The following is a 27,333-nucleotide window of genomic DNA, read 5'->3' as shown; positions in this document are numbered from 1 at the left end:
AACCCGGGAGGTGGAGGTTGCAGTGAGCTGAGATCATACCACTGCACTCCAGCCTGGATGACAGAGTGAGACTTTAAAAAAGAAAAGAAAAAAGAAAAAAAGATATTCTAAATTAGTGTTTGAACCCCCGGATCCAGCCATGCCTGAAGGCAGAGTAAAAGCCAACACATTCCTCCCCTGCAACACCTTTTTTGTTTTGTTTTGTTTTTGAGACAGGATCTCACTCTGTCACTCAGGCTGGAGTACAGTGGTGTGATCATGGCTCACTGTAGCCTTGGCCTCCTAGGCTCAAGTGATCCTCCCACCTCAGCCTCCCAAGAAGCTGGGACCACAGGCATGCACCACCATGCCTGCTTAATTTTTGTATTTTTTTGTAGAAATGGGGTTTTGTTATGTTGCCCAGGCTAGTCTGAAACTCCTGAGCACAAGCAAACTGGCCTCCCAAAGTGCCAGGATTATAGGTGTGAGCCACCATGCCTGGCCTCCCTTTGCTTAAACAAGAGAGGTAGATGTTCCTGATTTTGCATATATCGGGTTGGGTCCCACATCTTCCCCACCCCTTTCCTGGGGAGTCCCAAACCTGCTAAGAATAAGCAAGATGTTGGCAGTGAGGACTTTATTGGGGACGGTGACTTTGGCTTCCAGAAAAGAGGGAAGGTGGGGACCTAGTAACAATAACCATTTATTCCAAGGAGGCCCTGGCCCTGAACCCGGGGTTCCCACAGGAATCAGGGAGGCACCTGAGTCCCCCAGGACCAGGGCATCCCAAGGCATCATGGCAGTTGCGTTGTTCAAAAGGAAGTTTCATTGAGCTTCATCTTGGGAGGTGTGAGGGGAGTGCTGAGACCGCTGGAGGGCCAAGGGGCTGGTGTGGGTGGCCGTCGGAGGTCTGGCCCACTCCGCACCAGTTCCTGGCAGCGTTCCACAAAGCTGCCCCCACCACGGCGCCGGGCCTCAGCCTGCGGGGGGCTTGGGCTCCCACGGTGGCCAGACAAGGAGGTGTTGCTGGAGGCTGAGTGGAGGCTGAGGAAGTAAGGACAGTAAGTGCACGTCATCACGGGGCAGCTGGGCCACTCTGTCCCCGGGAACACCACGCTGTCCCCTCTCCCCTCATTGCACAGAAGGGGAAGTGGAGTTGTGGCTACCTGGTGAGGGAGATGCGGGGTGAGGGGCTGGGGAGACAGCCCCATGAGGGAGCTGAGGGAGCTGGCGGGGCCAGCTCGCAGTGTTCCAGCTGTTCCATCAGCTCTTGCTCCGTCAGGCCACCTGCTGGGGGGCACGGAAGCAGGGTCAGGGGGCAAGACAGGGGTTATAGGGCAAGGGCCTGGGTTGCATTGCAGTGCAAGCACCGAGGGTCAGGACAGGAGAGAGGAAGCAGAGATCAACGCATGGGGGCCAGAGGCTGAGACAGGGGTTGAAAAACAAGGGCAGGAAGGGATGGGGAGCAGAGAGGGGGTCAAAGGAAAAGGGGTCAGAGGGCAAGGGCCTGGGAGAGAGATCAAGAAGTTGGCTGTGGAGAGTGGTTCTGGGTGAGGCTGTGGGGCTTGGGACGGGATTGGGGTGGGGCAGGGAGTACCAGGGGCCTGGCCGAGGCCGTCCATGGCGGTGGTTAGGTCCCACATGGCCAAGCTGCCGTTGGCCTGGCCGGTGAGCAGGTAGCGCCGGGGCCGAGAGCCGAGCCGCCGGGAGCCCTCGCACTCCAGCACTGTGAAGGCCGTCGTGGGTGAGCCGTCCACGGAGCGCACGGAGCACACCCTGGGGGGTGCAGTGGGGGAGGTGGTCACCCTCGCTTTCTCACCCTTCCTAGTCCCAGTCCCCACCACTGTGGCTGCAGTTCCTGCCTCTCCAGGGGCCATCCCAATCTTTATCCATCCCTAGCCTGCTTTTCTCTTGAGTTCCAGTCCCAAGGGTCCAGCAGCTCTTGGACACCCCAGCCCCAAACACCCAGGGAGTCTCCCAGAGCTTCTGCTCTTCCCTGCTCCCACTGCAGGGAAGACCCGAGGCCCGTCCCAGCTGCTCCCCCACCTCCTATCAGCCTCCTGGCCTCCTCCCTGGGCTCCTGGCCTCCCATCAAGCCTCCTTTCATCCCCCGTGCAGTGGCCACAGCTCCACACACGGGACAAAGCCTCAGCCCTTCCACAGCCTGACAAGGCCCGCCCGCATCTGCATCCCATCCTCACCTCCTGTTCTGTGCTCCAGCCCAGGAGCCCACGTGTCCTTCCCATGTGACCCTATTTGGCCCTTCTCAGCCTCTGCACATACAGTTCCCTCAGGCTGGGGCCCCCTTCCCCTCCCTTCTTTCTTCTGTTCCTTCCTACTTGTCCTCTAGGTCTCTGCTCAGAGTCTCTTCATCCAGAACATCCTCCGAGGCCCCTTTCCCAGCTGAAGCAAGGCTCCTACAGCTCCCTGGGTCTCCTCCATCCCATCCCGACCCCGGCCCCTGGTCCCCCTATCCCACCCCAACCCCTCCCCCTGGTCCCCCCATCCCACCCCGACCTCTCCCCCTGGGCCCCCCATCCCACCCCGACCTCTCCCCCTGGGCCCCCCATCCCACCCCGACCCCTCCCCCTGGGCCCCCATCCCACCCTGACCCCACCCCCTGTGCCTTCAACCTGGCCCTGCCTGCACTGGGCTGGCACTGCGCCAGGTCACTCCCACCAACACCTGTCACACCTTTGATACCAGAAGACAAACCTACCAGGCCTGTCCTCCCTCCCAGCCTTTGCTCCTTCAATGCTCCTTGGCTGGGACCCCTTTCTGGCCTCAGTGATCTGGCTAGCATCTTGCCTTCTCCCCTGACCTCCCTCCCTGTTGGACAGGACTGTCCTCCCTCCCTGTTGGACAGGACTGTCCTCACCGCTGCCCAGTAGATGAGAGACGCACAAAGAGCTGGCTGGCGCTGGGCACCACCTTCTGGATGAACACTTGCTGGTCGTCCCGCTCACCGTAGGGGCCTGGGCCAGGCAGGGGCAGGGGTCAGGGCCAGCTGGGATTCCCTCAGCCTCAGACTTCCTTCCCCACTGATGAAACCCACCACCCCAAGACCCCAGTCCCATCCCCAGGCTGTTAGAGTTGGGCAGGGCCAGAGAGGGCTGGGGGGTTGCGGCAGTCAGTGGAGTTCAGGTGCCTCAAGGATCAGGACACCCCAATCGTTGCAGGCTCCTGGGTCAGGTGGCCGCAAGTGGGAATCAGCGGAGGTCAACAGGGGTCAGGTAAGGGGGTCAGTGGGGTGGGAAGGCCAGGAGCCAGTAGGCACCAATGTCATTGCCAGCACTGCAGCCGCCATGCCCATCTGCCGACTCCAGAGCCAGGATCTTAAAGGAAGCGAGTGGGGTGGAGCCGGGCTGGGTGGAAATCATGCCGCGGAAGCGAGTCACAGACCATGTCCGCACGTGGTTGTTGTCGGCACAGACTGAGGGGCACAAGGAGAGCAGGAAGTCAGGCCTGGTGCAGGCATCAATGCTGCCTGCCCGTCCAGAGCCTCAGGACAGCCCCGTTTCAGGAGGGTCAGCCCTTGCTGAGTTCTTCCCTTTCAGAGAATCCTTTCCTCCCCAGAATTCCAAATGTTAAAAACCCTGTTGCCTCTGCCTCCAAAACTGTTCCAGAGCCTGATCTCACCTTGCCCTATCCTCTGCCCCACACTGGTCCTGGTCCATTTCGTCACCTGCCTGGACCGTATCAGCACGCCCCTCCCAGAGGTCCCTGCTCCTGTCCTATCCCAGTAGTGTGCTCCCACGGGCAGCCAGGTGGAGCCTGTGAACACCTGAAGCTAGTCATGTCCCTCCCCTGCTCGGAGCCCTCTGTGGCTCCTGCCCTTGTCACCTCCATACCCTCATCTCCTCCCATTCTCCCCCTCATTTACTCTGTTCCAGGCACAAGTGGCTCCCTGCACTTCCTCAGGCATCCTCTCACCTCAGAGCCTTTGCAATGCCTGTTCCCTCGGCCTGAATGCTTGTCCCTACCAATCTGCACTGCTCATTCCGTTATTTCTGCTCAAAGGTCCTTCCTCAGGCCTTCCCTGAACGACCCCTCTCCAGCGACTTGACACTCTCTAGCCACACACAGCTTCATGTTTATTCATAGCCCTTATCATTGCCTGGTGTTGATTTAGATTATTTTATTAATATTTTATGACATAGAGTCTTGCTTTGTTGCCTGGGCTGGAGTGCAGGGGTGCAATCATAGCCGATTGCAGCCCCTGACTCTTGGGCTCAAGTGATCCCTCCACCTCAGCCTCCCAAGAAGCTGGGACCACAGGTGCATGCCACCATACTTGGCTAATTTTTAAAAAATTTTTTGTAGAAACAATGTCTCACTTTGTTGTCCAGGTTGGTCTCACACTCCTAGCCTCAAGCAATCCTCCCACCTTGGCCTCCCAAAGTGCTGGGATTATAGGCATGAGCCACAGTGCCCAGCCTGATTTGCATTTTTATCTATTTATTTTTGAGATGGAGTCTCGCTCTGTTGCCCAGGCTGGAGTGCAGTAGCATGATCTTGGCTCTCTGCAATCTCCACCTCCCAGGTTCAAGCAATTCTCCTCCCTCGGCCTCCCGAGTAGCGGGGATTACAGGCACGCGCCACCATACCTGGCTAATTTTTTATATTTTTGGTAGAGGTGGGGTTTCACCATGTTGGCCAGGCTGGTCTCGAACTCCTGACCTCAAGTAATCTACCCGCCTTGGCCTCCCAAAGTGCTGGGATTATAGGTGTGAGCCACCGCACCTGGCCATTGATGTCCATTTTTATAGATTTATTGTCTGCCATCCCTGCTAGAATGTCAGCTCCAAGAGGGCAGGGACTTGGCCTGTCTTGTTCATCACTGTATCCCCTATGCCTGGCACATGGTGGGTGCCCCGTAAATCGTTGCTGAATTGATGGATTCCCAAACACACACAGATTCACTCTTCCCCAGACTGATCCCCTATGGTATTCTCTCACTTCTGCAATTACAGTCCCATCCCAGGTCAATCCTCTCCGCCAGAGCTCTCTTCCTACACAATGTCCCTCCCCAGTGGAAATTCTCATCCTCCTGTCTCCACACTCCCATCTGAGCTGTCTCTCCCAGCACTGGAGCACCCCACAGAGGCTCACCTGAGATGAGGTGCTTCTCCGACAGCATGATCTTGGTGACGGGGCTGCGGTGCACAGTGAAGGTCTGGAAGAGCTGAGGCCCCGAGCCCACAGTCTCCGGGTGCTGCACGATGACCCGCACGCCCCCTGAGCTGGTGCCATAGGCGATCTCGATCCAGTTCCCACTGTCACCTGGTGAGGGGCCAAGGATGAGGAGAGGGCCTGGGCCACAGAGACAGAAACCAGGGCAGGGAGAAAGAAACAGGCACAGAACAGAGACACAGTCAGAAAGCAAGGAGAGGCCGGGCACGGTGGCTCACGCCGTAATCCCATCACTTTGGGAAGCTGAGGTGGGTGGATCGCTTGAGGTCAGGTGTTCAAGACCAGCCTGGCCAACGTGCTGAAACCGTCTCTACTAAAAATACAAAAATTAGCTGGTGGTGGTGGTGCGCACCTGTAATCCCAGCTACTCAGGAGGCTGAGGCATGAGAATTGCTTGAACCCAGGAGGCAGAGGTTGCAATGAGCCAAGACCACGCCACTGCACTCCAGCCTGCATGACAGAATGTGACTCTGTCTCAAAAAAAAGAAAGAAAGAAAGAAAGAAAGAGACACAGAACAGAGACACAGTCAGAAAGCAAGGAGAGAGGGAAGGACACAAAAAGATGGTGATGAGATGCGGGAAATGGAGGAACAGGGAGACAAAGGCACAGGTCAGAGGAGGAGAGGCCCAGAGACAGAAATTGTAACAGTGAAACAGCAAATAAGAGAGGAAAGAGAAAGTAAAACAGAGAACAGAGGCCGAGGCAGGAAGATTGCTTGAGGCCAGGCGTTTGAGGCCAGCCTGGGCAACATAGTGAGACCCTCATCTCTACAAAAGATTTTTAAAAAACTAGTTGGGTGTGATGGCATTCACCTATGATCCCAGCTACTCAAGAGGCTGAAGTAGGAGGATCACTTGAGCCCAGGGGGTGAGGCTGCAGTAAGCTATGATTGCGCCACTGCACTCCAGCCTAGGTGACGAAGCGAGACTGTCTCAAAAAACAAACAAAAATGACATAATAGTGGCATGTGGCGGGAAGGGAGATGAGGAAGAAATGAGTAAGTAAGTGAAATAAGAAAGAGGCCGGGTGCAGCAGCCCATGCCTGTAATTCCAGCACTTTGGGAGACGACGAGAGGAGAATCCCAAGAGTTCAAGACTTGCTTAGCCAACGTGGCAAAACCCTGCCTCTACTAAAAACAAAAAAATTAGCTGGGCATGGTGGCAGGCACTCGTAATCCCAGCTACTTGGGAGGCTGAGTCTGGAGAATTGCTTGAACCCAGGAGGCAGAGGTTGTAGTGAGCTGAGATTGCACCATTGCACTCCAGCCTGGGTTGAATGACAGAGCGATACTCTGTCTCAGGAAAAGACAAAAAAAAAAAAAAAGAAAGAAAGAAAGAAAGAAAGAAAGAAAAAAAAGAAATAAGAAAAGGGCCTTACAAAGAAGAAAGGTGATAATGTGTCATGAAGTTAGGTGTATTATTAACTTATTTCTGCTTTAAAAAAAAAAGAAAAGCAGCAGCAGCAGCTATGGCCAAGCACAGTGACTCAAGTCTGTATTTCTAGCACTTTGGAGGCCAAAGTGTGAGAATCACTTGAGCCCAGGAGTTCAAGAGTAGCCTGGGCAACATGGCAAAACCCTGTCTCTACAAAAAAATACAAAAATTAGACAGGTGTGGTGATGCATGCCTGTGGTTCCGCTGTTCAGGAGGTTGAGGTAGAAGAATCGCTTGAGCCCGAGTGGCGGAGGTTGCAGAGAACTGATATCATGCCACTGCACTCTAGCCTGGGCAACAGAGCAAGACCCTGTCTATATTTTTTTTAAAAAAAGAATAATCTCTGCCTCACACCATACATAAAATTTAATTTCTGATAGAACAGACTTCCATGTAAAAACTAAAACTGTAAATCTTCTAGAAGAAATTCAGGAGAAGATCTTTGTAACCTAGAATAGGTAAGGATATCTTAAGACCCAGAAAACACTAACCATTTAAAAAAATATGCTAAGTGAAAAATGCAGACACAAAAGACCATATAATGTATGATCCCATTTACAGGAATTGTCCAGAACAAGCAAATCCATAGGTATAGGAAGCATATTGAGCCTGGCCAACGTGGCGTAACCCAGTCTCTACTTAAAGTAGAAAAATTAGCCAGGCATGGTGATGCACACCTGTAATCCTCCCCTACTCAGGAAGCTGAGGCATGAGAATCGCTTGAACCCAAGAGGCAGAGATTGCAGTGAGCTGAGATCATGCCACTGCACTCCAGCCTGGGCAGCAGAGCGAGACCTTGTCTCAAACAAAAAGAGAAAGCATATTAGTGATTTCTAGAGGGTATCAGAAGTGAGAAATGTGGAGTTACTGCTAAAGATCAGGGGGTTTCTTACGGGGGTGATGAACATACTCTGGAATTTGTTCATGGTGATAGTTGTACAACCTTGTGAATATACTAAAATCCGCTGAATTGTGCACGTTCAAATGGGAAATTTTATGGTATGAGAATTACGTCTCAAAAATTAACCCATTCTGCATTTGATGTCAAGAAAACAAAACAAAAAACTGTCTCAAGTAAGAGAACTCAGCTTCATCTGCTGTAAAACCTGCATCTGTGTTGTTTTATGAACATGTGAACATCATGCCTTAATCACAAAGATGGGAAAGAAACACAAAGATTAACTCCTAATGGTCCATTCTGCCCCTAGTGGAGAGGCTGGCCACCATCTAGCACCTAGAACGGTGCTTATATACAGGGATACTCAGTAAATATTTGTTGAATGACTGGATGAGAGTTGAATCTGGCTGGGCGCAGTGGCTCACGTCTGTAATCCCAGTACTTTGAGGGGCTGAGGTGGGAGGATCATCTGAGGTCAGGAGTTCAAGACCAGCCTGGCCAACATGGTGAAACCCCATCTCTACTAAAACTACAAAAATTAGCCAGGCGTGGCAGTGGGCGCCTGTAATCCTAGCTACTTGGGAGGCTGAGGCAGGAGAATCGCTTGAACTCAGGAGGTGGAGGTTGCAGTGAGCCAAGATTGCACCACTGCACTCCAGCCTGGGCAACAGAATGAGACTCTGTCTCAGAAAAAAAAATGAGAGAGAGTTGAATCTGCCGCCCCTCGATAAACCCCCCTGGGTCATGCTACACAAGTTGGGGGACAGCTGCAGGCTGGGGCTGGGGCTGGCAGGTGACAGCAGCAGGGGAAGCCGGGTCATAGCTTACTGGTCTTGGGGGTGAGGTAGACACTGAGGGCGGTGACCCCATCCTCCGCTGGGTCCCGATAGAGCTCGCTGACAAGGAGGTCGTTGTCTTTCATGCGCAAGGGGAACTTCTGCACATCTGGGGTGGGCAGGGAGGGTGGAGCGGGTTTGTTCCAGGTGCCCCAGCCTCTCTCCCTCCCTTCCCCTCTCCCAGGGGAGGGTCTCGGGCACCCGGGACACAGGCTGCTGCTCACCCACGTAGTAAATGGAGCCGTTGTTGCAGCCCAGGAGGAGGAAGGAGCCTGCCGCGTCATAACTGGTGATGGGCTGCACCTCCTGGACCTGGGGGTGGGGCAGGACAGGCTGTAGCCGGGAGCCCTTCCATTCCTTTGCTTCCGTGGTGACCCCTCACAGAGGATGGGCCCTCTCCTCCACCTCCAGAACCCACCCACTGCTCCCCAGCCCCGTCCACCCCAGGCCTACCTTTGTCCCTGTCTTGTTCCCTCCCTTCCTCCCTTTGATGCCTCTGTCTGTCTGACTCTTGGCCTCTCCTGGACTCTGTACTTTTTAAAGTTTTAATTTTTTAAATTTTTTGTAGAGACAGAGTCTTATTATGTTTCCCAGGCTGGCGTCAAACTCCTGGGCTCAAGCCATCCTCTTGCCTCGGCCTCCCAAAGTGCTGGGATTACGGGCGGGAGTCACTGCACCCGGCCTCCACTATGTACTTCTGACATGACTCTAATTCATCTCCATTTATCTCTCTGAGTTCCCCCATCTGCCACAGTGGTTCAGTCTGGTTTGACTCTGTCTACCCTTCTCTGTCACCTCCTTCTGATTTTCTATTTGCCTGGTTTTCTGCCTCTCTGTCTCTTTCTCTGCCTCTGTCTGTCTTTCTCCCAAAGCCATCCTCCCACCTCAGCCTCCCAAAGTGCTGGGATTACAAGTGTGAGCCACCGAGCCAAGCCAGTTCTTGTCTTCTACAGCATCCCCCTTAACCTGTTCTCTCACCCAGTCCCAAGACAATCCTCCCTCCTGCTTTTCAAACCCATTCATGCTTCATGTGGGCTCTGCAGCACCTCCTCCAGGAAGGCTTCCCTGATGCTCCTTAGGCCTTTATCACAGACATCCCCAGGCTCTGGCCAGCTGCTGGTTCTCTGGCTTCCTCCAGGCTTAGGGGGTGGGGGTGGGGGCAGACGTGAACCCCTTCCTCGGTCTGTACAGTCTGGAAAACTGGGAAGGGGGCAGCCAGGCTGGCCAGAACTCTGACCTGCCAGTGCTTGGTGACGGCATTCCACACCCCGATGCGCCCCGTGTGGCTTGTAGCAATGAGCTGGTTCCCGACGAAGAACAAGGCCTCCACAGGCACCCCCAGATGAAAGACCCCTGCAGTGGGCAAAAAGGGCTCAGCTGGAACCCTGCCTCATGGAGGAGGAGAGGTGGGAGGAAGAACTCCAAGGACCAGAGGATTCAGTGGGACCACAGAATCCTTGAAGGATAGAAGATTCCATCAGGGGCTGGGCACGGTGGCTCACACCTGTAATCCCAACACTTTGAGAGGCTCAGGTGGGTGGATCATTTGAGGCCAGGAGTTTGAGACCAGCCTGGTCAACATGATGAAACTCCATCTCTACTAAAAAATATAAAAATTAGCTGAGTGTGGTAGCACACACCTGTAGTCCCAGCTACTTGGGAGGTTGAGGAAGGAGAATTGTGTGACCCCAGGAGGCAGAGGTTGCAGTGAGCCGAGATCATACCACTGTACTCCAATCTGGGCAACAGAGAATGACTCCATTTCAAAAAAAAAAAAAGTGAAGATTCCAGCAGGAATTAGAGAAGATAAAATGGGCCAGAAGATTTCTGATGGGGTATGGGATTCTAAAGCGGTCTGGAATTCTAACAGCACTGAGCTTTGCAATAAGGCAAAAAAAACCTCCACTGGTGGCAGGGGATTCTTACGAGGGCTGAGATTTATTTGGGGACAGATTAGTAAGTCCGAGATTTGTTGTTGTGGCTTTGAGACAGGGTCTTGCTCTGTTGTCCAGGCTGGAGTGCAGTGGTGCAATCATGGCTTACATAGCTCACGGCAGCCTCGAACTCCTGGCCTCAAGCAATTCTCCTGCCATGGCCTCCCAAAGTGCTGGAACTACAGGTGTGAGTTACTGTGCCCAGCCATAAGTCAGAGATTTCTTTTTTTTTTTTTTTTTTTTTTTTTGAGATGGTGTCTCACTCTGTCCACTCTGTCGCTCAGGCTGGAATGCAGTGGTGCGATCTCAGCTCACTGCAACATCTGCCTCCCAGGTTCCAGTGATTCTCCTGCCTTAAACTCCTGAGTAGCTGGGATTACAGGCACGTGCCACCACACCCAGCTAATTTTTTTGTATTTTTGAAGTAAAGACGGGGTTTCACCCTGTTGGCCAAGGGGGTCTCAAACTCCTGACCTCAAGTGATCTGCCCGCCTCAGCCTCCCAAAGGGCTGGGATTACAAGCATGAGCCACCGCACCGGGCCAAGTCAGACATTTCTCATGGCCACACAGAATAGCACATTCTAACAAAACCAAGAGATCTAACAGGGCAGGGAATTCTGATGGAGGGAGAATTGTATGTGGGTGGATTTTTCTAGGAAGCCAGGGAATTCTAACAGGATACAGAATTCTGAAGGGCTGGAGCATTCTAATGACACAAACAGATCTAATAGAGCAGAGAATTCTTATGGGTTTGAGGATTTTATGGGGTGGGTCACTTTAACAGGCCATAGAATTTAAAGGACAGAGGGTTCTGGAAAAGGCTTGGGGTCATACCTATCTCGGAGCCACCGCCTTCCGCCTGCAGAGCCCATAGCAGGATCTCGCTGCCGGTGGCTGCTGCCACCATCTTGTCATGTTCACCCAAAGCCCCACCATGCACCCGGGCTGTGAGCGCCAGTCGTTCGATGGGCCAGTCCAGGCGGGGGCTGGAAAACACCAGCTGCCAGCCAGAGGCTTCCTTCAACCTGTAGGATCGAGGGGACATCACCAACCCTCACCGCATGCCCTTCTCATCAACAGGGCTGGGACCTCCTGCCACTCCCTCCCCAAGCACCTGTAGCAGACTAGAAACTGGGTATAGGCCACAGCGATCCAGTTATGGTGTCCACACACCAGGCGCACCATCCCCGGCTCCTCAGGTTGTCCTTGAGGGGAAGAGTAGGGATCAGAAGAGGGTCACAGGGACCCCACAGCTGCCCCAACCTTCCACGAGATAGAAACGTACCTGAGGGTGAGGGAGGGGTTTTCTCATCCAGCATTCGGCCCAGCAGCCCTGCATTGCCAAGGTTGGGGGGCATCGTGTTGCTCCGTCGGACAGGGGCTGGCCGTCCTCCTAGCTGCTGAGGCCCCACTAGGCTGTGCCGGTTCCGCCGCTTCACTGGGAACACTACAGTGAGAATAAGAGGTAGAGTAACAGTCATTGTAATCGTGGCTGTCACACAGCAAGCACTTAAAATATGACGGTGATTGATTTCCCCATGTGTGGGACATAGTCTCCGGGTGAAGATTTTAAGTGGTGCAGTGACACAGCATGAAATGACACTGAACCACATAGCAAGTTACTTCCCTTTCAGTTCCCTTGAGCCCAGCACAGAGGGAGACTGAGTTTAGTGCTGCTGTGATATTAATGAATCTGCAGTATTACCTAATTTTCCAGTTTTTTTTTTGGTTTTTTTTTTTTTGAGTTGGAGTTTCGCTCGTTGCACAGGCTGGAGTGCAATGGCGCAATCTTGGCTCACTGCAACCTCTGCCTCCTGGGTTCAAGTGATTCTCCTGCCTCAGCCTCCCAAGTAGCTGAGATTACAAGCACCCACCACGACACATGGCTAATCTTTTATATTTTTGGCAGAGATAAGGTTTCACCATGTTGGCCAGGCTGGTCTTGAACTCCTGACCTCAGGTGATCCACCCACCTCAGCCTCCCAAAGTGCTGGGATTACAGGCATGAGCCAATGTGCCTGGCCCTAATTTTCACTTTTAATAAATGGAAGACTGCACCCTTGGCAAGCAATAGCATCTAGCCAGAGTTGTTTTTCGTTTTGTTTTGTTTTGAGACAGCATCTCGCTCTGTCACCCAGGCTGGGGTGTAATGCGTGATCATAGTTCACTGCAGCCTTGACCTCCTGGGCTCAAGCGATCCTCGCACTCCAGCATCCTAAGTAGCTGGGACCACAGGTGCATACCACCACACCTGGCTAATTTTTTTTTATTTTTAGCAGAGATGAGGTCTTGCTGTGTCACCTGGGCTGGTCTCAAACTCCAGGTCTCAAGTAATCCACCTGTCTCGGCCTCCAAACTGCTAGGATTACAGGTGTGAGCCACTGCTACAGGCCAGAGTTTAATAACACTGCTATGTTTGGGTTTTATTTTCATGTTTACTTTGTATTTATAATATAAAGCTTGCATTTAAAATGATTATTATTTTTTTAATTAGCCGGGCATGGTGGCGAGTGCTTGTAGTCTCAGCTATTCAGTGGCAGAGCTGAGGTGGAAGGATGGCTTGAATCTGAGAGGCAGAGGTTGCAGTGAGCCAAGATCGCACCACTGCACTCCAGCCTGGGTGACAAAGCCAGACCCTGTCTCATAAAATTAATTAAATAAATAAATGATTGTTTTTTGGAAAACAGGATAAAACTAAGTTGGAAAAGTACTACTACAGGTCTTTATATCTGGCAACTTTCATGAAGGTAGCAGGTGCTGACTGCAGTTAGGGGAATAAAGCTGTAGATGAAATTTCCCTACTCTGTTCCTTCTACCAATCAGAAAAGCCTAGTTCCAATAACCACTGGGGCATACCTTCCATGGCCAGTGGGCTGGCTATCATGGGCATTACTGTCAATAACTTCCTATTAATATTTCTCCCCTCCATGCGAAGAATCCCAGGTCTTCCAAAGCCCCCCTACAAAGAAACCAAACCTGGACTACAACTCCCATGGGGCTCCAAGACATCCTTCTGAGCCTCAAGAGTTAGCTGGCCCATTGCCTCATGGGAAATGCTGTTTCCAACTTCCTTTCCAAGCATCAGCCCAAGCATCTGATAGGGAACTACACCTCCCACTGTATCTCAGGACTCACAGCACAGGCACCCGAGAGCTGCAGCCTAATGGGAAATGTAGTCTTTAGCCCACCTCCGCGCCCCTCCATTCCATTGGGAGTGCCTACCTGGTGGTGGCAGGTAACCATTGAAGAGGACGTTTCCACAAGAAGATCGATCCAACTCCTCTCGAAGCTGCAGGCGACGAACTGCAACAGGAGGACTTAAAGGCTGGGACTTAGGGAGATGCTGAGGCCACCCCATTTCCCCCTCCCCATTTCTTTCTACACAGAGTACCAATACTCCTCCCAGTACGAATACAGACCCGGCCAGGGCCATAACCAGTCCTCCCACCTCTACCCCAGCCCTCTTTCAGGAGAGAAGGGGAAGAGGGGCAGGTAGCATCACAGAGTTGGTTTTCTATACAATGAGGATGATAGCTGGGGGCTCCCACTTACCCAGAGGAGTGAGCCCATAGAACTGGGCTTCATGGAGGAGGCTGGAACCGTGGACACCCCTGGGTAGTAGAATTGACTAGAGGTCAGGGTCTAGGTGTGGGGGTGAACAGAGAATGCTGAGAGGGTAATTTTCAAAACTGCACAGAGAATGTCAAGGGGTAGAAAGTTTTGATGGAATAAAGATGCTAAGGAGTGATGATATGGGTGGAGGAAATGTTGAGTGTGTGTGTGTGTGTGTGTGTGTGTGTGTGTGTGTAGGGAGAAATCGAAGGACATAAAATTTTAACACGATCAAGATTCTCATGAAGTTTTGCCTGTTTGCTTTTTTAGAGAAGGGGTCTCGCTATGTTGCCCAGGCTAGTCTCCAAATCCTGGGCTCAAGTGATCCTCCCACCTCGGCCTCCCAAAGTGTTGGGATTACAGGCGTGAGCAATCCCGGCGCGCCCGGCCTGTGATCAAGGTTCTGAATGAGAATTCTAATAGAATGGAGCTCACGTGGACATTCAGAGGAAGTGAAAGAACTCCTCAGGGGGTGAAGACAGTGAGGGACTCCCTCCCCTTTTTCCATGCCAACCTGGGATCCAACTCTTTGGTGCGCAGGAAGTTGAGGATGGGGGCGAAGACTGTAGGGTCCCTGTCGATGAAGATCTGCGGGAAAGGGGGGCAGAGGATGGATGGGGTAAAAGGCAGGACTGAGTGGGGTCCTGCCCCTCTTCCTACCAACCCCTCCCCCCCATCCCATTTCAGCTCTTGTCCGACTCACTGCTCCGGTCTCATCTTTCAGCGTCGAGATGCGTCCGCTCAGAAGACTGCAGGGAAGGGACACCGAGCAGGCGTCACGGGCCGGGGGAGTGGATATTAGGTCTCCCACGCCCTCTCCATCCCTCCTACCCTCGCCCCAAACTCGCTCTCCCGATCACCTGGAGAAGAAGGAGTCTGGGATCCAGGTGAGAGTCTGGCGAGAGGTACTGAATCTGGGCGGGGAAGGTAAACGGACGCAAGAGATGAAGAGGAGCGGGTGAGGAATGCGTCCCCCTCCCGCAGGATCCAGGGTTCCCTCCCCTTCCCCCTCCCCCGGCGTTTTTCCAGAATCTCGCGCCTCCAAAGGGGGGGGCGGAGCAACCCTTGATGGACAGGGATTCCCCCAGGAGAGGCGGATACTCCCACCCCGCTTCCCGCCCCCGAGGATGGGACCTCAGGAGTCTCCCACACTCACCTCTTGCCTCCCACATTCAGATGAATGACTTCCCCGGGAGGCCCCCGACTCGGGACCCCCTCGGCAGCAGTAGCCGCTGCTGCCATGGCCCCCGGGCGAGCCGGCTGGCCCGCACCCACTTCCGGGTGTGCACCCGGACCCCGCCTGCATAGGCTGCTCATTGGGCCAGAGACTCCAGGCGTCACTAGCGATTGGACAGAGCGCCTGCCCATCGCGGTTAACTTTTCCGCCTCCTTAAAGGGGTCCGCCTTTCCTGAACTTGACGGGGCGGACCCGGAGTCTCCTTTGGGGAAGTTTATTACGAAGCATAACGAAATATTCTCCATCCCTCTAGGTTCTCGTCAAGGGGCGTGTGTTTAGACCCCGAAATTAAGTCCACATAAAAGGGTACATCTGGATGTTCTCCGCAGCCACGGTACCCCCGTGCCCCTCTCCCCACCCCGCACCCACCCCTACAGCCACCACAGCCCTCCTTTCAATCCTCCCGGGCGCAGCCCAGAAAACCCAAACAAAGGACCATAGACCGTCAAAGCCAAAGGGTTTATTATAGGTACATACAGTGTGCGCCCGCCACACCGCCCCACACCCCCGGGCCCCAGCGGCTTCTCCAGGCGGCCATGGGGACTGCCCACAACCCAATCCCCCGACTCCCCAGGGAGGTGCTCCAGCCAGAAGCATGCAGGGGTGGGCTTCCCCTCGCCCCTCCCCTCATGAAGTGGCATTTACAACTGGAGGGGGGAGGAGAGAGGAAAACAGTTTTGAGCTTTGACGCCCCTCCCATTAAAAGCCTTCGCGGATGCGGGGCGGGGGAGGAGGAGATCGACGTTTTGCAAAAATAAACTACGTCAGTAATTAACCACATGGCTCTGAGGCGGCGGAGTGCAGGGGGCTAGGGCCCCTTCACTCCCCCCTCCCAGACAGAGATCAAGGCAGCATTGGAAGTGAGGTAAAGGCGGGGAGGGGGTGTCCCCTCCCTGCCCCCTAGCACCCTGGATGGTCCAGGGGACCTCACCAGCGCCCCCGTGCCCATCCCTAGGGCAGAGAGGGGGGCAGGAATTACTGCCCCCACCACCCCAGCTTCTTGGGGCAGGATCTGCAGATCGGGGCTGGGGGCTTGGCTCAACTGGCCCCCTGCCCACCCCCATCAAGCTCAGTTATTGCATAAAAATAAGGGACCCCCAGCACCTGGGGTGGGGGTGGTGAGTGGGAAGGGGCCGAGATATGGCTATAGGGGCAGCAATCTCCCCACCACTTCTTGGGGTGCAGGAGAAGTCCCCTCCTTTCTGGTGCCCACCATGTCACGCGTCCTCAATGTTGGAACTAGGGGCTCCCGCCCCTGCGGAAGAAAAAGTGTCTTTGTGCCCACAGTGCGGAAAAGAGGGGAGACGAGATGTGTCAGGTCCTGGGGGTGGGAAGTCACTTCCTGCGCCCGCTGGCCCTGCGATCTCCGCTTTCCCTCTTAGGGTTGCCCTCATCTGTGGATGAAGTAGTGGGTAGTGTCTGGCCCCAGCGGGCGATCTCTGCGTGTTCCGCCACCGAGGAAGCCACAGCCTCCAGCCAGCCGTTCATCTCCTCCTGGGGGAAGAAACAGGGCACAGAGGCCGTATTTGGAAGAGAGAAGCTGGAATAATAGGTGAATTTCAGATCAGACTACCCTCTCTGAAATTCAGTTTTCTCATCTATTAAAAAGGGATGATGATGATGATGCAGTTACATAGCAATATGTGCCAGGCTCTGTTCCAAACACTTTAGTGGATTAATTCCCTTAAACCTATGCAATAGGATTGTATATACTTCCTACTACAGAGATAAATGACACAAACAATGATAATAATATGGGCAGGCACTACTAGAGCACTGATATTTACTAGGCCCTGTGCTAATTATCAGTTTATCATGTATCAATTAAACATGGAGCAATTTAATTCTCACAGTAACCCTATGATAAGAAACTTTTTTTTTTTTTTTTTTTTGAGACAGAATCTTGCTCTGTCCCCCAGGCTGGAGTGCAATGGCTCGATGTCAGCTCACTGCAACCTCCATCTCCCAGGTTCAAGAGATTCTTGTGCCTCAGTCTCCTGAGTATCTGGGACTACAGGCACGTGCCACCATGCCTGGCTACTTTTTGTATTTTTAGTAGAGATGGGGTTTCGCCATGTTGGCCACACTGGTCTCGAACTCCTGACCTCAAATGATCTGCCCACCTCAGCCTCCCAAAGTGCTGGAATTACAGGTGTGAGGCACCATGCCAGGCCAAGAAACTATTTTTAATCTTCATTGTGCAGATAAGTAAAAGAAGGCATGTAGTGGGTAAAGGCCTACTTCTGGCCGGGTGTGGTGGCTCATGCCTGTAATCCCAGCACTTTGGGAGGCTGAGGCGGGTGGATCACCTGAGGTCAGGAGTTTGAGACCAGCCTGACCAACATGGAGAAACCCCGTCTCTACTAAAAATACATAAATTAGCCGGGCATGGTGGCGCAAGCCTGTAATCCCAGCCACCCAGGTAGCTGAGGCAGGAGAATCGCTTGAACCTGGGAAGTGGAGGTTGCAGTGAGCTGAGATTGCGCCATGGCACTCCAGCCTGGGCGACAAGAGAGAAACTCTGTCTCAAAAAAAAAAAAAAGCCCACTTCTTCATTGCATCTTGTGAAGATTGAATGAGATAACAAGTGTTAGTTATTACTCTCAACATCTCTTCAAACCACCTTTATGCTTGCCTCTCTCAGACTCCTCTTCCTCCTCTCCCCACAGGCCTGTGTGGCCCAGCCATGCGCTCTCCCACTTGGGTCCCTGCCCTGGCCGCGGCCTGGGCTACCCACCCAAGTAGCCAAAGGAATCTTTTTTTGTTTTGTTTTGTTTTGTTTGTTTGTTTTGTTTTGAGATGGAGTCTCGCTCTGTCGCTCAGGCTGGAGTGCAGTGGCGCAATCTCAGCTCACTGCAAGCTCCGCCTCCCAGGTTCAAGCCATTCTTCTGCCTCAGCCTCCCAAGTAGCTGGGACTACAGGCGCCCGCCACCATGCCCAGCTAATTTTTTTGTATTTTTAGTAGAGACGGGGTTTCACCGTGTCAGCCAGGATGGTCTCGATCTCCTGACCTTGTGATCTGCCCGCCTCGGCCTCCCAAAGTGCTGGGATTACAGGCGTAAGCCACCGTGCCCGGCCTGTTTATTTTGGTTTTGAGATGGAGTTTTGCTCTTGTTGCCCAGGCTGGAGTGCAATGGCGCTATCTCAGCTCACTGCAACCTCTGCCTTCCGGGTTCAAGCAATCCTCCTGCCTCAGCCTCCCGAGTAGCTGGGATTACAGGCATGCACCATAAGAGATGGGGTTTCTCCATGTTGGTCAGGCTGGCCTCAAACTCCCGACCTCAGGTGATCCACCCGCCTCGGCCTCCCGAAGTGCTGGGATTACAGGCGTAAGCCACTGCGCCCAGCCGGGAATCTTTTTTACACATCACTGTAATCCCCCCTAGCTCTCCAGTGCCCTTAGGTAAAAAATCCAATCTCCTCCAAATGGCCCATACTGTCCTGAGACACCTATCTCCTGGGAACCTTTCTGGGACCTTCTTCCATGAACTCTGTCCTCCAGCAGTTAACCCTTTGCAATACTGCACCTCTGGTCCTCTGCACTTGCAGTTCCCTCTACCTAGATCACCCACCCCCTCTTGTTTTTGAGACAGAATCTCACTCTGTCACCCAGCCTGGAGTGCCATAGCACAATCACAGCTCATTGTAGCCTTGACCTCCCTGGTTCAGGTGATCCTTCCACTCGGCCTCCTGAGTAGCTGGGACCACAGGCATGTGCCACCACTCCTGGCTAATTTATTATTATTATTACCCATAGAGATGGGATCTTTCTGTGTTGCCCAGGCTGATCTTGAAGTCCTGGGCTCAAGCAGTCTCCTGCCTTGGCCTCCCAAAGTGCTGGGATTACAGGCATGAGCCATGGTGCCCAACCTGAATCACTCCTTTTTTTAGACCCCCACCGTCCCTCTGAATCACCCTTTTTATTTTTATTTTATTTTCGAAAGAAGTCTCGCTGTTGTCCCCCAGGCTTGAGTGCAATGGCTCCATTTCGGCTCACTGCAACCTCCGCCTTCTAGGTTCAAACGATTCTCCTGCCTCTGCCTCCCAAGTAGCTGGGATTAAGGCACCTGCCACCATGCCCAGTTAATTTTTGTATTTTTTAGTAGAGACGGGGTTTCACCATGTTGGCCAGGCTGGTCTCGAACTCCTGACCTCAGGAGTTCTGCCTGTCTTGGCCTCCCAAAGTACTGGGATTACAAGCGTGAGCCACCGCGCCTGGCCAAATCACCCCTTTTTAAAGCGAACTCCCTCCTATTCCAGTCTCACCTGAGTGACCACGGCAAAGATGTTGGACTTTGTCATCAGGATCTGCAGGCAGCCCTCCCTGAAGCCCTTCCCACTCCCCACTGGGTTAGGAACCTCCTTTGGGCTCTCAGTGCCTGTGGGCTTTCCCATTACAGCCCTGATAACTCTGGCCTGTGAGTGACCCTTCTCACAGCCCCATCACTCTGGGTCAGGAGCCAGACAGCCAGGTCATTACTGAGGTCCACACAGAGGGAGGAAAGGACCAGATCTCACCTCATCTTTTGCCTGGAGCAAAAACTCACTGCCATCCTGGGTCCTGCAGGAAGGGACACAGGACTTGAGAGATCTGGGGAAACGGCCCAGGCCACCTGCCCACCAAGTGTCCCCCAGGGAAGCCAGGGTCCCACTGGGAGTTGAAGCTGAGCCTTGGATCCCTCCCTCCTGCCCATTGGGGGGCTCACTGGAGCTTGAAGACATGCTTCTTTTTCTTGTAGTCACTAGCCACCTCGCTGGTGGCCTTGTGCAGGCTGAGCAGCGGTTCCCCACCGTGTGTGCTCCCGGATGCCGGGCCCTTGGAGTCCTTGTAGAAGCCCAGTTCCCCCTTACTAAGCACACAGTACAGGCTCACCCACGACCTGGAGCGACAAGATGGGGCTCAAGGCAGAGCCGCAGCACTCTGCCTAATAACTCTTCATTAACATCCTCAAGGGCTGAATATGTCTGAGCCTTCCTACCTCTGGACCTTTGCGCCCTAGTTGCGCCCTAGTTGGGCCTAAAATGCTCTTCCTTAAGGCTGTTGCTGCCCTGAGGGGAGCATCTAAGTCTCTCAGTATCAAGCCTTTGCCCAGGCTGAGATTTCCCTTCCTTATCCCCTCCCATACTGAATTTCCTGAAGGTAAGTCTTAAACTGTCTCCTCCATAAGCCTTTGCTCCACTCAATCCTCCCCACTCATGGAGCTTTCTCAAGGGAAGTCTATTGGTCTACTGTCTGAAATAAAGAATTCCTGTCTCTCCAGTCATCCAAAGCCTCGATCCTGGAGGAATCCCTCCAAAAGCAAGACATACTAGGTGCCCTTGTTTATTCCTACCTTGGCATTAGGTACGAGGAAGAAAGACCACCTACAGATTCCACTAGCAAAATCTGAATCTGTCCTGCCCACTTCATATCTTGGGACTCACTCCATTACTGGCCGGTGATACCCCTTTTTGGCTCCACTTGTCCCCTGATTCTGCCTCTCAGTTGGACAAAAAGAGGGTGGACAAGCAGGAGCTGGACTCCCCAAGAGCAGGCACATCATGGCTAGACCCTCATTTGGAAACCTGTAAGAGATGACTCCCCCTTCCCAACCCCTACCCTCATTAGTTTGGGCTCTGCCCGTTTTCGGACCCTCCCCCAATTTGAAACTTCAAGGGTAGACCCACCCCACTCATTGGTTGAGTGACCTCTCCAAGCTCCACGACAAGCCATTGAAACCTTCTCAACTAGATGCCTCCCTCTTTGCTATTTAGCTAATCAACTCCTGGGTTGGTTGCTAAGAGGTTAGGTTCCAATTTACTCACTTTCAGAACATTTTCCTTCTGTTCCCACCTAAGCTCTACCCATCATCCATTAGATGCACTAACCTTAGGTCCTACCCCTTCCTGTTCATTGGTTGGAATCATCAAAGTTGAGCCCCACCCCTCATCTGGCCCCATCTACTACCCCTACGGGTTGGAGGGCCTGACGTTAAACCACACCCCCTCCTGCTCATTGGTTGGCTTTCTTGATTTAAGCCACCACCACCCCCCCAGCTCCGGCCCCACCTACTACCCCCACCTGCTGGAGGGCCTGAAGTTGAGCCACACCCCCTCCTCAGTCCCACCGCTCCACGCAGTGGTCACCCTGAGCCTGAGACCCACCTTCCAAAGCCCCGCCCACACGCTCACCGGTTGGACGACTTGCGGTTAGCGTCGAGCTCGCGCTTGCGCAGTAGGAAGCCCTCGTGCTGCACTGTGTGAGTGGGCGGTGGCGGAGGCGCGGGGGCGGAGCCGCCCTGGGCCGGGGCGGAGCGCGAGCGCCGGCTTCCCCCGCCCTCACCACCCTCTCTGGGCCGCGGCCGCCGTCGCGGCTTGGGCCGGTCCCGCGCCCGGGGCCGGTCCGGCCGAGGTGTCCGCTCGGGCAGCTCAAGCCCGTTGGGCAGGCGACCTGGGGGAAGCTCGCGTGGCTGAGGCAGCGACGGCTGTGTGAAGGGAGGGGGAAGAGGGGTGCTGTCCATGGAGAGGGTGTGGGGGTCATCTGTTTGGGGGAGTCATGGGTCTGGGGTCCCATCTGTCTACAGGGCCATTTGTCTCGGAGGCGAGTATGGGAGGACCTCAGGGTTGGAGGCCCAATTCTTAGGGCCCCATGGGTCTTGGGAGTGAGTCTGTTAGGACTCATTGGTTTGGAATCCCTCTCGGTGGTGGGAAGAGGCAGCCAGATCTCTGGAGGTGGGGGTGCAAGCAGGGCGTGTCCCCACTGTCTGCAGGAGGAACCTGGGGCTTCCTTCTGTGTGTGTGTGTATGAGGCTATGAAGAAATTTGGGACCCCACTGGGCTGAAGAAATACGGAGTCCAGGACAGATGTGGGAAGAGTCTGTGTGTGTGTCTGTGTGTGTGTGTGTGTGTGTGTGTGTGTGTGTGTCTGTCTGTGGAGGGGGAGTAGGGGTCTCTTAGGTAGGTGCCCCGTCTTTCTAAGGGGGACATTTTCAGATTCTGGGGACCCTGAGAGTCCATGCTGTCTCTGCAGGGTCCAGGTAGGGAATGGGTCCTGCCAGGGCTAGGCACTGGCTGTTTCTGAGATCCTGCCTCCTGCTCTGAAAAAGGGGTCCTCGTATCCCCACCCATCCGAGGCTCAACTTACCCCAGCAGGCAGCCCTGGGCCTGCCTCTTTCTCCTGCAGCTGTTCCACAATGTCAGCCAGGGTGGCCTTCCTGGGGGATGGGGGACAGAAAGACCCAATGAAACCAGGGTTCCTTCTCCCACGGACCTGTCTGGCTGGGCAGAGGAGCCTCCACTTCTTAGCTGGAAGTGCCAGGCCCCTGCCCACTTCTGCAGCTGTTTCTCTCAGATGCCCGCCTTAGGTACCACAGGTGTTTGGGACGTGTCTGCTGAATGGAAGACCAAACCTCTCGCCCCTTTGAATTTTTTTTTTTTTTTTTGAGACGGAGTCTTGCTCTGTTGCCCAGGCTGGAGTGTAGTGGTGCATGATCTCGGCTCACTGCAACCTCTGCCTCCTGTGTTGAAGCGATTCCCCTGTCTCAGCCTCCCAAGTAGCTGGTACTACAGGCGTGCGCCACCATGCCGGCTAATTTTTGCATTTTTAGTAGAGACAGGGTTTTGCTATATTGGCCAGGTTGGTCTCGAACTTCTGACCTCAAGTGATCCGCCCACCTCAGCCTCCCAAAGTGCTGAGATTACAGGCGTGAGCCACCGCGCCCAGATGCCCCTTTGAATTTTAAGCAGCACAAAGAACAACTTGCAAACGTTGCCTTTCTCCACCCACCGCTGACTCTCCAGTCCCCCGATCGCCCCCATTCCAGCCCAGATAATTCTGGGTCATCATTGATGACAAGCCTGTTTTTCTCAATGGACTGTGAGTCTCTAAAGTCAGGGATGGGACTGGTTCAGTCACCGCTCGACTCAGCACATGCCAGGCAGAGTGGGCACTCAGCAAATGTTCATGAAATGTGAAATTTAAAAAGAATCAAGAAGTCATTGTCTCCTGACCAAAGGCCTCTTTCTGGAGACACACACAGCTGACTGGACAGATCTGCACAACACACACTGGCCAACTCTGGATTCTGAAAGTCCTGGTTCGTTTAAGCTGAGTGACTTGCCCTTTTTGTGCCTCAGTTGCCCTAGTCATACAATGGAGAAGACAACAGCCCCCACTTCATAAGGCTGCTGAGAGAATTGTGATAAAGGGTCTCCTCTCCAATCAAGGAGGTGAGGGTTCCACCATTAGCCCAGTGGGCAAACTGAGGCACAGAGAGGACAAAATCCCTGCCTCGGGGTACCCGGGAGACTTGATGCAGGAGTCACAACCCAGGGGCCGAGAACCTACGTCTGGAGCAAGGCAGTCTGCCTTTTCTTTCAACAGGAAGGGCTCCCCTTTCTGTGTAACAATGGGCACATCGATTATCTTGCAGCTTCAGTTTACACCTCTGCAAAATGGGTACCGCGGCGATATCTCCTTCTTTGGGAAGTTCTGAGCCCTGAAGCCCTTTCACTGGGCCTGAGGGGTTCTAGGAGCTCTCCGCTTTCCCCTCCCCTCACTTTCTGGTCATAAGGCGGGCACCTCACCCCTTGACCAGGTCTCCTCTGATGGGCATCTCCTGTTCGCTGGACTCCTGCCGCTCCAAGCGCCGCTCACGCCGCTCGCGCCGCCGCTCCATCTGCTCGTAGCGGCCCAGGGTAAGGCTGTGTGCCGCCTCGTGCTCCGCTGACTCCTGCCGCTCCGGCCGCCGCCTCCGCGCAGCCTCCTCGGATTGATCGACTGACTCTTGCCGCTCGGGCCGCCGCCTCCTGGGCAGCTCCTCCGCGCGATCAGCTGACTCCTGGCGCTCCGGTCGTGGCCGCACCTGCTCCGCCGCCGCGGGGGTCACGGGGGTCTCCGCCGCGTCCTCTGGTGCGGCCGGCAGGGCCGCGGGCTCCACCCTCCCCGGGATCTCCGGCAGCCGGTCAATGCGCGGCTGGAGGCGCTCGGGCTTGAGCTCCTGGCGCACATACCCCACCCGAGTCCGCACCTCGGCCGAGAGCGTGTCCGAGGCTCGGCGGGCCAGGGGCTCCAAGCCCCTTTCATAGCCCCCTGGCCGCAGCAGGGGCGCCGCCTTGGCCGCCAGTTCCGTGGGGTCCCCAAAGAACTTGCGCCCCAGCAGTGGGGTAGGCGGCTGCTTGCTCTGTTCCGCTTTGATTTTCTCGATCTGAGGATGGAGGGACCAGGGTTAGGTTGGAGGCGTGGGGCCGGGGCAGGGTAAGGGGGAGGTCCGGGGAGGCGGCCTGGGTTTTCTGCCTCATCACTCAATTGATCAGCTCCTTGAAAAAGCAAGGTGTCCAGGCCTGTGCGATGCTTTGCTCTCTGCCAAGAACTTAAAGCCTATTCTCTCCGGCAAACACCTATTGCTCTTTTAAGAATTGGCTAAATCACTTTTTTTTAAATTGGGTAAATCAATTGCTCTGCGTGCCTTTCTGACTCCCATTTCTCCTTCCTTAATGTCCCCCCACCCAGGACTTTAAGACTTTATTTATTTATTTATTTATTTATTTATTTATTTATTTATTTTTGAGACAGTCTTGCTCTGTCGCCCAGGCTGGAGTGCAAGCGGCAAGATCATATCTCATTGCAGCCTTGACCTCCAGTGCTCAAGTGATCCTCGAGTCTCAGTCACCCCTCTGAGTAGCTGGGACTACAGGCACGTGCCATCACGCCTGGCTGTTTTTTCTTTGTTTGCTTTTGGTTTTGGTAGAGACGGGTTCTCAGTATGTTGCCAAGGCTGGTCTTGAACTCCTGGGTTCAAGTGATCCTCCTGCCTAGGCTTCCAAAGAGAGTACTGGTGTGAGCCACCCCACCCAGACTTTAAGCGGTTTTTTTTTTTTTTTTTTTTTTTTTTAATTGTTGTTGTTGTTTTGAGATGGAGTCTTGTTCTGTTACCCAGGCAGTGGCACGATCTTGGTTCACTGCAACCTCTGCCTCCCAAGTTCAAGTGATTATCCTGCCTCAGCCTCCCGAGTAGCTGGGATTACAGGCGTGCACCACCACGCCCAGCTAATTTTTGCATTTTTAGTAGAGATGGGGTTTCACCACGTTGGCCAGGCTGGTCTCAAACTCCTGGCCTCAAGTGATCCACCCATCTTGGTCTCCCAAAATGCTGGGACTACAGGCATGAGCCATCACACCTGGCCTAATCCTTTTTATTACTACAATCTCTTCACCTAATTATTCAAGTCTCAGAATAGAATCCCCCAGGCCAGTTCCCCCTCCCTCTCCCCCATCCCAGGCACTATCCCTCTGCTTGTTCTTCCCCTATCACATCCCTGACATTCTGGGCTGTCACTGGTGACAGGTCTGTCCCTCTGCTCCACTGGGAGCCTAGCAAGAGTCTGTCTTGGCACTCACACAACACAGGACCAAGCACCACGTCTCGGTGTGTCTGTCTCATATAGAGCCATGGGTGTGGGGGTCTTGGTGGGGGTGGGGGTAATGGGGCAGTATCTGGGGAGCTGACCGTGGTCAGGCGCCGCAGAGAGCTGAACCTCTCTTCCCAGGCTGCAGCCGCTTTGCGGAAGGCCTCATGTCGCCGGATAAGCTGCTCCACCTCATCCACGCTGCTGCCCAGCTCCCGGCTCTGCAGGAGCGGCTCCTGGGCTGTCAGCCAGGCATCAGCCACCACCGCCTCCTGGGCAAACTGGTGCACCTCCAGCACTGAGGAGGGGCATGCAGGGTAAGGATTCTGGGGCATCTGGGGCCCTTCCTGGGGGCAATGGCTGTTTCCCCTGGCCTTCCACACCCCTCCGGCTTTCCATACCCCAGCCCTGACCATCCTGGGCTCTGCAGGAATGGCAGAGGCTGGGGCTATTTCAGTGGGCATCATTCCTCCTTTCTGACTCCCATTCCTCCTTCCTTAATGTCCTCCCACCCAGGACTTTAAGACTTTTTTTTCAAGGGTGGGTATTCAATGGCAAGGCAGCCCCCTTGTCCACCCTTCCAGGCCCTTATGTTTGCTTCTGGAGACCCATGGGTAGGGTGCAAAGCATGCTCCTGTCACCCTCTGGGCCTTGGCTGGACAGGCTGGAGCATGTCCCTGTGCCCTTGAACCACGTGTGCCTGGGCCCCCACTCACTCTGCTGCAGCCACTCCCAATGGCGGTCCCACTTTTCCGACACCTCCTCCTTCCTGGTTCCCAGCTTGTCCAGCTGTGCCTGGATCTGGGAGTGGCAGGTGGGTGGGAGGGAAGTCAGGGTGTGGAATGGCTTCCACCCCAATGTGCCCGGGTGGCAGAGGGGGACCCCCTCCCTGCTCCCCACCTCATCAGCCATGGCACTTTTGTTGAGCAGCAGAGATCGCCCCAGCTCCTGGCAGGTGGTCAGCTCAGGCACCCGTGCCTCCAGCTCAGTCTTCAGGCCCTGGTGGTAGTTCATGAGCACCTCCACTGATGACACGTCCCTGCAGTGGGTGGCAGGCAGGGATCTGAGCCACAGGGAGCCTCCTCAGCCTGCCCCATACATGTGGCTCCTGGTGACCCCAAATCCTTGAGGCTGACATCCCATACCACCTCAAGACACCTACTTTCTTTTCTTTTCTTTTTTTTTTTTTTTTTTTTTTTGAGATAAAGTCTCACCCTATGGCCCAGGCTGGAGTGCAGTGGGGCGATCTCGGCTCACTGCAAACTCCACCTCCTGAGTTGAGGCGATTCTCCTGCCTCAGCCTCCTGAGTAGCTGGGATTACAGGCACCTGCCACCACGCCCAGATAATTTTTATATTTTTAGTAGAGATGGGGTTTCTCCATGTTGGCCAGGCTGGTCTTGAACTCCTGACCTCAGGTGATCCTCCCATCTCAGCCTCTCAAAGTGCTGGGATTACAGGCGTGAGTCACCAAACCAGACGGAGACACCTACTTTCGATGACCAAATTCTGAGGGTCCATGGTTCACTAATTCAATGATTCAAATTTTCCAAGTTTCTAAAATTTCACACTTTGGTGATTCTAACCTTCTAGGATTTCAAGATCCAAATTTTCCTTTTTTTTTTTTTAATAGGGTCTTGCTCTGTTGCCCAGACTGGAGTGCAGTGGCAAGATTGCAGCTCACTTCAGTCTCAACCTCCTGGGCTCATGCAATCCTCCTGCCTCAGCCTCCTGAGTAGCGGGGACCACAGGTGCACACCATCACACCCAACTAATTTTTCATTTTCTGTAGAGACAGGGTCTTGCTATGTTGCCCAGGCTGG

At 54.1% G+C, this 27,333-nt stretch overlaps 2 protein-coding genes across 6 annotated transcripts in view; both read right to left on the bottom strand.

The window, feature by feature from the left end:
- Positions 1 to 601: 601 nt before the first annotated feature.
- On the bottom strand, positions 602 to 15,188 carry SHKBP1 (SH3KBP1 binding protein 1). 2 transcript variants are annotated; one of them, XM_003812481.5, is made up of 18 exons: positions 15,045 to 15,188; positions 14,749 to 14,802; positions 14,592 to 14,637; positions 14,403 to 14,476; positions 13,829 to 13,887; positions 13,499 to 13,579; positions 11,562 to 11,723; positions 11,391 to 11,481; positions 11,111 to 11,301; positions 9,579 to 9,694; positions 8,566 to 8,653; positions 8,334 to 8,450; positions 5,092 to 5,262; positions 3,257 to 3,412; positions 2,858 to 2,954; positions 1,577 to 1,755; positions 1,146 to 1,269; positions 602 to 1,023 (listed from the first exon to the last, which is right to left on the bottom strand). In XM_003812481.5, the coding sequence occupies exons 1-18, from the start codon at positions 15,128 to 15,130 to the stop codon at positions 792 to 794; spliced, it is 2,124 nt and encodes a 707-aa protein (XP_003812529.1). In that variant the 5' UTR covers positions 15,131 to 15,188; the 3' UTR covers positions 602 to 791. The 2 variants fall into 2 exon arrangements, with proteins under 2 accessions (XP_003812529.1, XP_054959147.1); XM_055103172.2 differs by having other exon boundaries at positions 1,146 to 1,266.
- A 377-nt stretch (positions 15,189 to 15,565) lies between these two features.
- SPTBN4 (spectrin beta, non-erythrocytic 4) overlaps positions 15,566 to 27,333 on the bottom strand; it is a 105,991-nt gene continuing 94,223 nt past the window's right edge. The window contains exons 28-36 of one of the 4 annotated variants that reach the window (XM_034945099.4): positions 26,412 to 26,550; positions 26,228 to 26,312; positions 25,613 to 25,809; positions 23,691 to 24,310; positions 22,249 to 22,318; positions 21,297 to 21,589; positions 19,832 to 20,005; positions 19,644 to 19,686; positions 15,566 to 16,619 (exon numbers count right to left, since the gene is read on the bottom strand). In XM_034945099.4, the coding sequence (XP_034800990.2) occupies positions 16,461 to 16,619; positions 19,644 to 19,686; positions 19,832 to 20,005; positions 21,297 to 21,589; positions 22,249 to 22,318; positions 23,691 to 24,310; positions 25,613 to 25,809; positions 26,228 to 26,312; positions 26,412 to 26,550 (1,780 nt within the window). In that variant the 3' untranslated portion in view covers positions 15,566 to 16,460. Of the gene's footprint in view, positions 16,620 to 19,643; positions 19,687 to 19,831; positions 20,006 to 21,296; positions 21,590 to 22,248; positions 22,319 to 23,690; positions 24,311 to 24,626; positions 24,923 to 25,612; positions 25,810 to 26,227; positions 26,313 to 26,411; positions 26,551 to 27,333 lie in introns of those variants that run through there. The other 3 variants (XM_034945100.2, XM_034945101.3, XM_034945102.3) reach the window with 3 other exon arrangements.

The sequence above is a fragment of the Pan paniscus genome, chromosome 20, assembly GCF_029289425.2.
Source record: "Pan paniscus chromosome 20, NHGRI_mPanPan1-v2.0_pri, whole genome shotgun sequence".
NCBI lineage: Eukaryota > Metazoa > Chordata > Mammalia > Primates > Hominidae > Pan > Pan paniscus.
The sequence above is the reverse complement of the archived record's forward strand: the minus strand, read 5'-3'. Positions and strand labels throughout refer to the sequence as shown.